This window comes from Gavialis gangeticus, unplaced genomic scaffold (assembly GCF_001723915.1).
Source record: "Gavialis gangeticus isolate Ggan-Ray unplaced genomic scaffold, GavGan_comp1, whole genome shotgun sequence".
In the NCBI taxonomy this organism is placed as follows: Eukaryota; Metazoa; Chordata; order Crocodylia; family Gavialidae; genus Gavialis; species Gavialis gangeticus.
This window is the reverse complement of record NW_017729033.1, coordinates 100,431,516-100,443,390: the sequence shown is the minus strand read 5'-3', so window position 1 is coordinate 100,443,390 and position 11,875 is coordinate 100,431,516. Positions and strand designations below refer to the sequence as shown.

At 43.8% G+C, this 11,875-nt stretch overlaps 1 protein-coding gene across 1 annotated transcript; it reads left to right on the top strand.

Moving 5' to 3' along the window:
* Nucleotides 1-1,589: 1,589 nt before the first annotated feature.
* On the top strand, nucleotides 1,590-11,312 carry LOC109304166 (dentin sialophosphoprotein-like). The gene is made up of 3 exons (XM_019526655.1): nucleotides 1,590-1,712; nucleotides 7,932-8,000; nucleotides 9,170-11,312. Exons 2-3 carry the CDS (start codon nucleotides 7,947-7,949, stop codon nucleotides 10,082-10,084), a joined length of 969 nt encoding a protein of 322 aa, XP_019382200.1. The 5' UTR covers nucleotides 1,590-1,712; nucleotides 7,932-7,946; the 3' UTR covers nucleotides 10,085-11,312.
* Nucleotides 11,313-11,875: the final 563 nt, after the last annotated feature.

Genomic DNA, 11,875 nt, shown 5'->3' with positions numbered 1-11,875 from the left:
AGTGAGGTGGTGCAGGCTCCCACCCTGGGGGTTTTTAAGAGGAGGTTGGATGACCACCTTACTGGGGTCATTTGACCCCAGTGCTCTTCCTGCCATGGGAGGGGGTCGGACTAGGTGATCTGCTCAGGTCCCTTCTGACCCTAGAAACTATGAAACTATGAATTCATGGCACTCAGGAGAGGTCCCAGAAGACTGGAAGAGGGCCAGTGTTGTACCCATCTTCAAGAAAGGGAGGAGAGAGGACCCAGAGAACTGCAAGCCAATCAGCCTGACCTCAATCCCAGGAAAAATCTTTGAAAAATTTCTCAAGGAGTCCATATGCGATAAGCTAGTAGAAGGCAAAAATTTGAATGACAGCCAGCACAGTTTTGTCATGGGTAGGTCATGTCTGACTAATCTCATCTCCTTCTATGACTAGGTTACTGTCCACCTGGATAAGGGAGATGAGGTCGATGACATTTACTTGGACCTTTGACATGGTGTTCCATGAAGCTCTCAAAGTAAAACTAGGGGACTATGAGCTCAACAATTCAATGGTAAGATGGGTGGGAAACTGGCTGTGGGGTTGGACCCAGAGAGTACTAATAGACAGCTCTATGTCGACCTGGCGGAAGGTAGCCAGTAGCCTCTTCAAGGGCCAGTATTGCCCTAAGTGTTGTCAATGGTAAAAGTCCTGTCATATGGTCTCAAAGATGGGCTCCAACCATTCCAGATACCCAGATTACTGGGGAGACTGATATCTTCCAATTCTGCCCAAAACCTCAAATCTCATTGTGCTCATTTTTTTGTAAGTACCAGCAAGCACACAACCCTCCTCAGTAAACTCTTAACTTTAGTGTTACTTTATCTCCAGTCATGCTCATCTGGGTGCCACTGTAATATGAAGAAATGGGACTAAAGTACTGATAAATTTTCCAGCTTGTTATAGCCTGTTATTTGATTGCACTAAAATTAACATTTGCAGTAAAATTATAGTTTTCACAATCATCATTCAAGCAAAGTTCATTCCAAGTATATATAGGGAAGCAGACTTGTTGAAGTACAGTAAGAGAAATGCATGAAGGGAGAAGAAGAATATCATGAGAAGATTTTTAAAGATAATCAGGGCAACAGAGCTGCATGAAGGCTTACGTCAGTACTATTCAGAAACTTGTTGTTCAGAGGAAGAGTAAAAGAATTTGGGAGGAATAAAGCATCAGACCATTACCTTTCACTTACAACAGGCCTGTATATTACTCTGAAAAATATAGGCATATGTGTCTAATAATAGTAATGTCAATGACTAAGTAAAAGAAATAACTAAATTAATAACTTAGTATTAACAAATATAAATAGCTTCATGAAAAATACTCTTTTCTAGTAGTTCACATCAGCTTCTTTACAAGGATGTCAAATGTTGTGGAATGTAGCCAAATAATTTCAAGTACAAAAGGGCAAGTGAACACATCTTGGATTCTATGGTTGGAGATTACTGGGGTTTAGCATAAGACCTTGTGAAGTCATACTTAAGTTACTGTGTTACAATTGGTTGCTTAGAAGCTCAAACAAAGCTTAAATTCCTGTAAGTTAGTACCAGGGTAGCTCATATGTCCAGGTATTGACACTCAAAGAACATAAGCAGCACAACATTGTATCAGATTTCTCTTCAGGCTTTAGAAAATTTCCTCAAAGGCTGCTCTCTGTTAGATCCTCCTCTGTGGTGCTCCAGCAAGGTATGTGGGTTCTCAGTTAGCCTTTAAATAGGTCGCCAGGTAAAACTCAAAGTTGTATTTGTTTTCATGAAATGCTAATGTCAAGAAACAGGTAGAATGTTCTTTATTTTCCTCTTTATTGAGCTGCTTCTGTGATGTTTGTATATGTGCCTGCATTTTAATTGGGAAATTGTATTGCTGCTGAAGAAAGGAAGTCTCTGGAGTGACTACCTTGCCTTTGCTTTTTTGTCTGGCATGAAGGTTTTGCAAGCTGCACAATAATCTGTGTAGGTGGCAGCCGGGCTCCAGATACCCCACTTCAGAGAGTACAAGACTCTAACGCTTGAGGTGCAATCTCTTTCCTGGGGCTGCTCAGTCTGTGCAGTCACTGTGTAATCCACAAGGAAGTCTTAGTGTATGTTTAAAGTAAAGATACCAAAGCCAGCTTTGAACTCACTTATTAGGGTGTCAATAGCAGGATAGTTGTGACAGCGTGAATAGCAGGCTAATTGACCTACTGAGAAGTTGTTATTGTGACTGCAAGGTGGACATGTCTTCAGATTGCTTGAAGTCCTGCAGGGAGTGAGAGACAGGTCATGAACCTCCTCCCCACTGTTTCATTTTTCAGAAGAAATAGAGGCTACAACTAAGGATAGGCCTTTGTGCAGCACAGGACAGGCTCCTGTGGTTGACACAGGAAGGATCACAGTCTGGTCCACAGAAGTTCAGACTCCTTGGGTGCATTCAGATGAGTGTGCACTTGTGGTACATGGCACCACAGACCCCTCAGTAGAACTGCATACTGCATGCACCCCATATGCAGGTATTCCCAACACTGCTAATTTGCAGTGTGGAAATCCTGGTGTCAAAAAAATCTGCACCTAAAAAAAGTGGGGCAGTGCACATGACAGCAGCATGTGCCACCCAAAACCAGAGCCTGGCCAGCTGGACCCATGTTCTGGCTGCCAGCCAGGCTCCCTGCTGCTGGATTGTTGCAGCTGCAGCCATTGGCACCCCCAGGTAAGGCTGCTTGGGGCACCCCAGGTGCTGGCCCCAGCCTCCCCTACCCCACCTGGGGTAACATGCTGTGTGCCAGAGTGCACATGCATGGGTGTTCCCCAGGGAGAAGTAGCAGTGGGGACATATTGTGCCACTGCTGTTTGTCCCCAGGGAAAAGCATGTTCTTGTTTGTGGGGACGTGCCCCATGTACATTTCAACTTAGTCTCCCCAAACCTCTGCAAGGGTTGAAGTGTGGACTCTTCCTTGGTTTCATCACCTCAGCACCCGAAACAGATTCAAAAGTAGGAAAATACCGGTGTTTGTGGCCATGTAATGCTATTTTAGGCATTGGTGTCATCACCTGGATTCCTGGGTCTCCTTTCAGCCAGTGGTATCCAAGGAATGAAATATGTTTTTTAGAAACTGTTAGTTCTGACTGACCCTCTGTGCTGAAAAAACAGATGTACTTGATTTTCCTGTCCCATCCCCTACATAAACTGGTGGGGGGAAATAAACACATTCTCACAAAGGCCTTTCCACTGCTTTGATGGTGCAAGTGAGACTTAGGCCCAGATGTAACAACAGATCCCACCTCAACCTCCTGATTTTGGTTTCTTCCAGGAAATGATGTAAGTCCTCTATCACTAGACTGATTCAAGGCCCATCTAACAGTTCCCAGCACTATTTATACGAACTCCTCAGTCTTGCTGTGAAGAGTCACTTTGTAAGAGAGGCTCTACCCTGGTTCAATTGCACCTGCAGTGGGATGTTATCATTGCTGGCCTTGGCATCCTATAAAGCCCCCATAGCCTTTACCAAGTGGAAGAGAACATTGTCTCCACTTTGACAATCTCTTGGCTTTGACCTTGGCAATCTGTCATCTGTTGATGTTTTGTTTCCAGCCCTTTTATTAGAGCAAGGAGTTCTTTCTGAGCCACATAAAGAGAATTCCTCTCCCTCCTGAATTGGGAAGAAAGTCCCTTGAGAGGAGGAGAGGCCATTATTATATGTTTTCCACCTCCCTATGGTTTTCCGCAGAGTGGACCCTATGCTACCAGGAAAACATTTCAGATGGCTTGGCTCATTTTAGTGCTAAATCACTCAGCAAACCACAAAGCCAGGATTGGCAAACTAATGTGACTTTTTTAAGTTTTGGGTGGCACGTAAGGACTGAGACCTTGTTGTGATGATTGAGGCTTACATCTGTACAGTTTGTGCTGTAACCACTGGGAACAAAAGTAGGCAACAGGAGTATCACAGTAATCTATAGCAGATGCTTCCACTGCCAATCAAACAACAAGATGTTCTTTTTTAAATACATAGGGGGTAAAAAGAAGGTACTGGGTAACGTGGGGCCTCTGCAAGACATGCTAGGAAATCTGGTCGTCACACCAGATGACGAAGCTAACCTATTTAACAATTTCTTTGCCTCCATTTTCCTGAGCAAGGACTGGATCAGCCCCCCCACTGGGACCCCTGCAGGCCCCAGGGGAAGTGGACCCAGGCCTAGGGTCAGTGAGGATCTAGTCAGGGAACTTCTGGAGGGACTGGACGTATTTAAATCAGCTGGTCCTGACGATCTCCACCCCAGGGTGCTGAGGGAATTAGCAGAGGTCATTGTGGGACCCCTGGCACAGCTTTACGAGCACTCATGGTGCTCTGGTGTGGTGCCAGAGGACTGGAAAAGGGCCAATGTGGTTTCCATCTTCAAAAAAGGGAGAAAGGAGGACCCAGGAAACTATAGGCCAGTTAATCTCACCTCGATTCTGGGGAAGCTTTTTGAGAGAATTATTCTGGCACATGTCCACTAGGGGCCAGGAGGGGGGATTATGCTTAGTGGCAACCAACATGGGTTCATTAGAGGCAGGTCCTGTCAGACCAACCTGGTGGCCTTGTATGACCAGGTCACAAAATCCTTAGACACAGGGGTAGCAGTGGATGTAGTCTTTCTGGACTTTAGGAAGGCCTTCAACACTGTCTCTCACCCTGTTCTCATTAAAAAAACTAGGGGACTGTGGCATCAACACCTACACAGTCAAATGGGTCAGTAGTTGGCTGGAGGGCCACACCCAGAGAGTGGTAGTGGACTGGGTCATTTTCAACCTGGAGGGATGTGAGTAGTGGCGTCCCCCAGGGCTGTCCTCGGGCCTGCACTGTTCAACATCTTCATCAGCGACTTGGATGAGGGGGTAAAAAGCACCCTGTTCAAATTTGCAGATGACACTAAGATGTGGGGGGAAGTGGGCACATTAGACGGGAGGAATAGGCTGCAGTTGGACCTAGACAGGTTACAGGGGTGGGCGGATGAGAACAGGATGGGTTTCAACACTGATAAGTGCAAAGTGATGCACCTGGGGAGGAACAACTGGCACCATACCTACAGGCTGGGGAACTCCCTTCTCGTCAGTTCAGAGGCAGAAAAGGATCTTGGAATCATCATTGATTCCAAGATGAACATGACGCGTCACTGTGAGGACACAGTCAGTAGGGCCAACTGCACCTTGTCATGAATCCACAGCTGTATCTCAAGCAGGTCCAAGGAGGTGATCCTCCCCCTCTATGAAACATAGGTCAGGCTGCAGTTGGAGTACTGCATCCAGTTCTGGGCACTGCACTTCAAGAGGGATGTGGACAACATGGAGAGGATGCAGAGGAGGGCCACTCGCATGATCAGGGGTCAGCAGGGCAGGCCCTACAAGGACAGGCTAAGGGACCTGAACCTGTTTAGCCTCCACAAGAGAAGGCTGAGGCGGGATCTAGTGGCCGTTTACAAACTAGTCAGGGGGACCAACAGGCATCAGGGGAGTCCCTGTTCCCCTGAGCACTACCAGGAGTGACCAGGAATAACGGTCACAAGCTGGCAGAGGGTAGATTCAGGCTAGACATCAGGAGGCGCTACTTCACTGTCAGGGCGGCTAGGATCTGGAACCAACTTGCAAGCGAAGTGGTGCTGGCTCCTACCCTGGGGGTCTTTAAGAGGAGGCTAGATGAACACCTTGCTGGGGTCATTTGACCCCAGTACTTTTTCCAGCCCATGGCAGGGGGTCAGACTTGATGATCTGCTCAGGTCCCTCCCAACCCTACTAACTTTGAAACTATGAAACTATGAAATCTGTTACTGGCTGACAGTGTGCACTAATTTGGCAGACTGTTTGGCTGCATTTCTGAGATGATTAAACTGGTGTGAGGCATTGTCCTGTATATGTAAACAGACGCACAGACAAATAGGAGGCTTTGCAATTAAAGAAGATCTCTCCTGGAACAGTAAACATCATTAGGAGGCCCAATAGTATTTTTTAAAAAAATGCATTTTTCTTCGCAAAAGGCTTATTGAGATGAGCAGATGGGGAAACTAAGAGGAATTTAATGCGACCTCTTTTAAACAACCTGCTGCTTGCCAAGTAGAGGTTTCACATGAATACCACTAATGCCTAACAAAGAAAAAAATAAAAGATTAGAAGTGCTCACATGAGTACCCATTTTAACTGCATTGGAATCCAGCTCTTGGAGCTGCTCTAATTAAATGGCACTTTCCCCCCTTCGCCTCTGCCCTTTGCCCAGAGCATGTGTATAAATGCCCAGTGAAAGGTGGATGCACTGATAGCATCCGGTATAAAAATAGAGTAGACCAACTCCCATTCCTTGTGGTACCTAAGGAGATTGCATCAATTTCACATCTGGTGCCTTGTGATAAACCAAATCCAGTTAAGTGTGTGCTCTCAGTAGAAGACACAACATTCATGCCTTCAGATGATCTTCTCAGTTGTCACTGCCCAAATCTGGACATTTTTCTTAGGAAGAAACCAATTGTTCCAGAACACAAGAAGCAACCATGTCCATACGAGAAAATGTACCTACACCCACACATGCAAATACTATCATGCAGGAAAAGGAAATCAGCCTCAGCAGTCTGGACCTAATGAACTTTGAGCAGAAGCACAACTGGCAAAAGTGCAAATCAGTTAGATCCCAGCATAAGGACTCAAGTTTATCAAGACTTGGAGGAGAAGCTTCCCACCAAAAACAAATCAGAAACTGGATCTGATACTTCCTTGGTCTGAAAAAGAAATGAAACCTCCTGAGATAATCACAGCGACTTGTTGAAACAGCAGCAGAAAAGGGGAAATAGGGAAATGATAGGTAAAGACTCAGTTCAGAGGGATGTGCTAGTAAACTTTCCTCCTTAGATTTGCATTCATGGATTTTGGGATTAATTGAGTTTTTGTAGCCATTTTTAAGACAGATGATGTAGTGGTAAAAGTTATAATTTAGAGACATTCTTTTACTTAGAAGACTACAGAAGTTGGAAAAAAGGGAGATGGAGATGAGACCCATCAGATACACCTGAGGCTTTAAATGTATATTGGAAAGTAGCTCAGACTTGAAGTGAAGCCCATAACAAAAAATATTTTATGCAGGGGTTTGAAGGATGAGAGTTTGCTTGATGCAAAAGAAGGAAGTAGCTTAAGACAGGGATAGGCAAATCTCCATCCCCTGAGTTGCCTAAGCCACGTGTTCTTGTTCTTACCAGTGATTCCTGTCCCCAGTGGCAATAGAGAGAGGCAAGTTCTGCATCTTGGTTAAGTGCAGGCATGAGAGAGCAGCAGGGAGGGCTGCAGTGGAGTGTGCTGTGGAGGGGATGGGCAGCATAGTTAGTGCACCTGCTTGCTTCCACTCCCTTGTGCTGCCCCTGGCTAGAATGGACCTTTCCAGGCTGGATCCAATCTCTTTGTGGGTCAGATCCAGCCCCATGTCAGAAGTTGCTGTCTCCTGCTTAAGCAAAGCTGTCTCCTTGTTATGAACAGAACAAACACACGGTTTGGTCCAAATATGCCCCCAGCCTGGAATTTTTTTTTTTGGGGTGGGGGGGAGGTTGGTAACTGATAACAACAACCAATGTCAACTTCCCTAATCTGACCTATCCCAAGGGCTTTCTGATATAGACCTCTCTCTCCCAAGCTCCGTTACTTTTTATCAAACCAAACACCTTCAATAGAAGGCAAAAATTAACAAGCCACACATAGCATAAATGATTCAGTATTGTGATTCAGTCTGGATATCCTAGAGGGTAGTGCCAACACCTGCTGCTAAGGAGAGATCTGTAGCTTTCTGACAGTGTACTTCAACCTGCTTTGTTAAATCCTGTGCTTTGACAATGTGCCCACCTGGGTTCATCAAATATTATGTCTCTGTTATATAGTGGCATTGATAAAAAGTAAAATACTTTCTGTTTCTTATAGGAAGTAGTTTCTGACATGAATATTCTGCTTTTGATGATACACGTTCTAGGTATAACCTCTGCTTCTCCAGTAAGTATGAAAAAACAAACTAGCATACTGCACTAAAATGATTGGTATAATCCATTACCTTATTTTTTAGATTTATAGGCCACCCTCCCCAGAGACAGCTCAGGGAGGCTTTTAAATGTAATTTTTAAACTTACAGTTTAAAATTAAATACATTATTAAAAACAGATAACACATTAAAATAGAATAGTGTATAAAAAACAACAAATAATAGATTCCCCAAACAGTGTCAGCCAAACTTGACTCCTCCTGCTCATATAAAAAGATCTTAAAATGTTTCCAGAAGATGCCTACCCTCCGCCCCCCTGCTCTGACAGGCTGCAAGGTGGAAGGAGTTCTAGAACTGGGGAGTGACTGCTGAGAACAAACTTTATTTCATAGATTTGCACTTTGGGCGCTTATGTCCAAGTGTCATGGAAAGAGTTAGGAATTTACAAGGATTTCATGAGCTAGTCCTGAAATGGTCATTCAGTCCATTACTGAAATGACTGTCATATTTCCATGTATTATATTGTAGTTGCATCCACAGTGTAAATTGGTGAATTTGCAAAATTTAACAAAGAATGCTGTTTTTTTCTTGATCTCTTCTATTTCATCAGAGAGGTCTAAATTGTCTGAATCTCTCTCTCTCTCTCTCTATATATATATATAAATAAAAAAAACTGATACACTATTTTATATATATAAAACACTGATACACTATTTTGATACTGTGTTCATATGCTTTTAATTTTACTTAAACCTTTATTGCAAAAAAAACCAAAAACAAGTGACTAGTAAATTAATTGATGACTTTGCGTTTAACTATATACACTGGACTTTTCATTCTGAATCATAAGTCTTTAATCAAACTGCTCCTAATGAAGTCTGTAAGGGGAAATAACCCTGACTTGAAATTTACCTGTTACTATTATAATATCAAAGGAATCTTCTACTAGTCTAATGCTGGTGCTGGATTCATTGTCTTCTAACTAACATCTTTCTATAGTGAATGATGGGTATTGTGCAAATTACAGTGGATTTTCCCAACTATTAGGAAATTATTAATAATAATTAATTTGCATGTCAAAGTTACTTTCTTCAACGCTATTGTATCTTGTGATGTTAAATAAGATATACATTTATTTTGCTTTAGTAAAATAATACTGCTATCTGCTGTGACCCTTTGGCAGATTAAAAGGAGTGCCAATCTATCTGGAAGTGAATATGAGGCAAACACTGCCAGTTTTAATGTCATTGACACAGACGAAGAAGTCTTAAGCAACAGCTCTGAGCATGATGTGGGGAACAAACAAAATGGTGAGAACAGAAACTATGGGCACCTGGAGGAAACAAAATTAATTAATTTTACAAGTGGACTGGATCAGACTGAAGAGGTGTCTACCATTGATAGCAATATCCAAGGCACTCATAAGGATAAATCTAATAATCAGCTAAACCAAAAGGACACTAGTCTCCAGAAGAGCAATGATGCTGCTGAGAACAATATCCAGGGAACACAAAGTGTTGATGATAATGTTGAACTCCAAAGAGGAAAAGGCATTAACAGTCCTTACATAGACCCACATGTTAGCAGAAATGGCACTGAACAAAATCATTCTGAACAGCTGAACTGGAAAAATGTAGGGCATGATTCAGCTTTGGAAGAAGAGGAGTTCGTGCCTCAGGAAACGGTGTTCTCTTCTGAAAAGCAAGATATGGTAGAGCCCCACATTACCAGCCACTTTAATATAGAGAGACAAGACAATGAAATACATAAAGGCCATCTTCATTTTGACACCTATTATTTTAGTCACGAAGCCATGCAAGAGGAGGATGCAGGTAATGGCAGTGATGGGAATGAAGCTATCTCCAGTCAGCAGGAAGAAAACAATAGTGACTCTGTGCAGTCTGCTCAACAAAATGGCCAAAACATGGCCAGTGACTTGAAGAGTTCAAGTGAATCTAGTCAAGATGATACTAATGAGTTAAGTGCTCCCAGCAGCTCCAGTGACTCAACAGATTCCAGTCATTCAAGCAACTCTAGTGATCCCAGGGATCCAAGCAATTCCAAGAAATCCGGTGAAACAGGCAGTAGTTTGCCATAAGCCTAACAGTGACATCCCAAGATATTGAATACTAGTAGCAGAATCACAAAATAAAAAAGAAGGCACTAGTCTTACACACAGGAGCCAGTGAGAGTAATTCATGTAATGCAAGTGATTAAAACTAAATCGGTAAATGGCAGCCACTGCAGCTGAAACCACAAGCCTCTAGCAGTATTCTAAAAGAAATACTGCTGAGCTATGAAGGACTCCATGTGCCATATTGATTCACATATCTCACACACCGTTTCCTTGAAAATCAGCCATCCAAAACTGGGGTGCATGTCTTACGCAAGGAAGCTTACTTCTACTCCAGAATGGCAGCAGGGAGCTGTGCTACACTCCACCTCAGCCAGGTCTGAACTGTCCGGGTTTCTGAAACAGGAGCAGAGTCCCATCGCCCCTTCACTCCTCTCCCTGCTCCAAGGCCAACACAGCTACAGTTTTACCCCTCTAACAGTCCCTGCCAAACTGGCAGTAGCTGTCTTGGCCAAGCAGCAAGGGGGAAGGGGAGTGAGGCTGAGGACAGTATTGTATCCATGCTTCATGCTCCTGGAGTGTTCTTCAGCTCTGGCTGAGTCCATATGGGGGCAGGGAAGACTCAGAAAATCTTTTTCTTCATTCTGCCTCCCCAAAACAAAGTGTGCATCTCATTCGGAGAGGTGTGGCATACAAATTAATATGATAATTTGTTTTGATCACTGCATAATTTTGCCTGCATGAACAATTTTTAACAATGCTTGGTTCTGAAACAAATGAATGAATATCTGCTTTTCCTACTTGCCATCTGAGATTCAAATTCTGCTTTCTCAGCAACCTCATTGACTTGAGTATCTTTTGGAGAAGATATTTCTTTCAAATCTTTTGTTTTTAGTTCAGGAGACTCCAAAATGTTTTGATGAAGCCATAGAACTTTTAGCCAACACTGCAGAGTCTCAGAATTTATTCAAGTATTTTTAAATTTCTTTAGAAAAGTGTAATCTCTTAATCAACATTAAAATGATCATTGTTTAATAAGCTGAATGAATGACACTTCTTAGCACTCCCCTTTATAATTTTTGCCTATATGTCTTTCATATACTCAGGTTATTTTTCAGTTTATGCTTGCTGAAAGACAGCAATGTTGTACTGCTTCCAAGTAATTTTCTGTTTAACAAAATATCTAGGAAGTTAGATCTCGGAGAAATGTTGGCTCAGGAGTATAACTAAAGGGGGTGAGTCAGGGATCAGCACCAGGCACTGAGTTGGGCGGAGGGGGGGCAGGGCACAAAAATAGCAACTACCCCCACTGCTGTTGCCCTGTGCATGGCTGCTGCCCAGGGTGTAAGCTGTCCACTAGGCCTGTGTGAATAGGGAAGTATTCGATTCAGATTCAGTCAATTCGGAGGACAGTGATTCAATCGGTGATTCAAATCACTGTCCCCATTCAATTTGGCTGAATCAGAATTGGAGATTCCAGCCCCAGCCTCCTGGCACTTAAAAAAAAAAAGCTGAGCACTCACTGGTTGCAGCAGCAGCAACTGGGGCCTCTGAGTACTCATGGCAGAGCCCCTCTGCACAGCACAGGACAGTGGGGGGGCAATGGGGATCACCCCCCATCCACCTGGTACCCATGCAGCAGCTGTGGGCGCATCCTGTGCCTGCATCTTGCCCCTCCTGCCCCAGCTGGGTAAGCAGCAGCAAGGCATAGACTTCGCTCCAAGCGCTGCTGTGCCTACATCCCCTCCCCCCTGTAGCCCCCGTCCCCTAGTTACATGCCCTTCTGCCCTGGTGGGGCAGCTTGTCCCAGCCCCA

Bases quoted from the DNA above. Each gene is read 5' to 3' on its own strand.
- LOC109304166 (XM_019526655.1), top strand. From the start codon at position 7,947: ATGAATATTCTGCTTTTGATGATACACGTTCTAGGTATAACCTCTGCT. The intron at 8,001-9,169 runs GTAAGTATGAAA...ACCCTTTGGCAG, and splicing joins GTATAACCTCTGCTTCTCCA to ATTAAAAGGAGTGCCAATCT.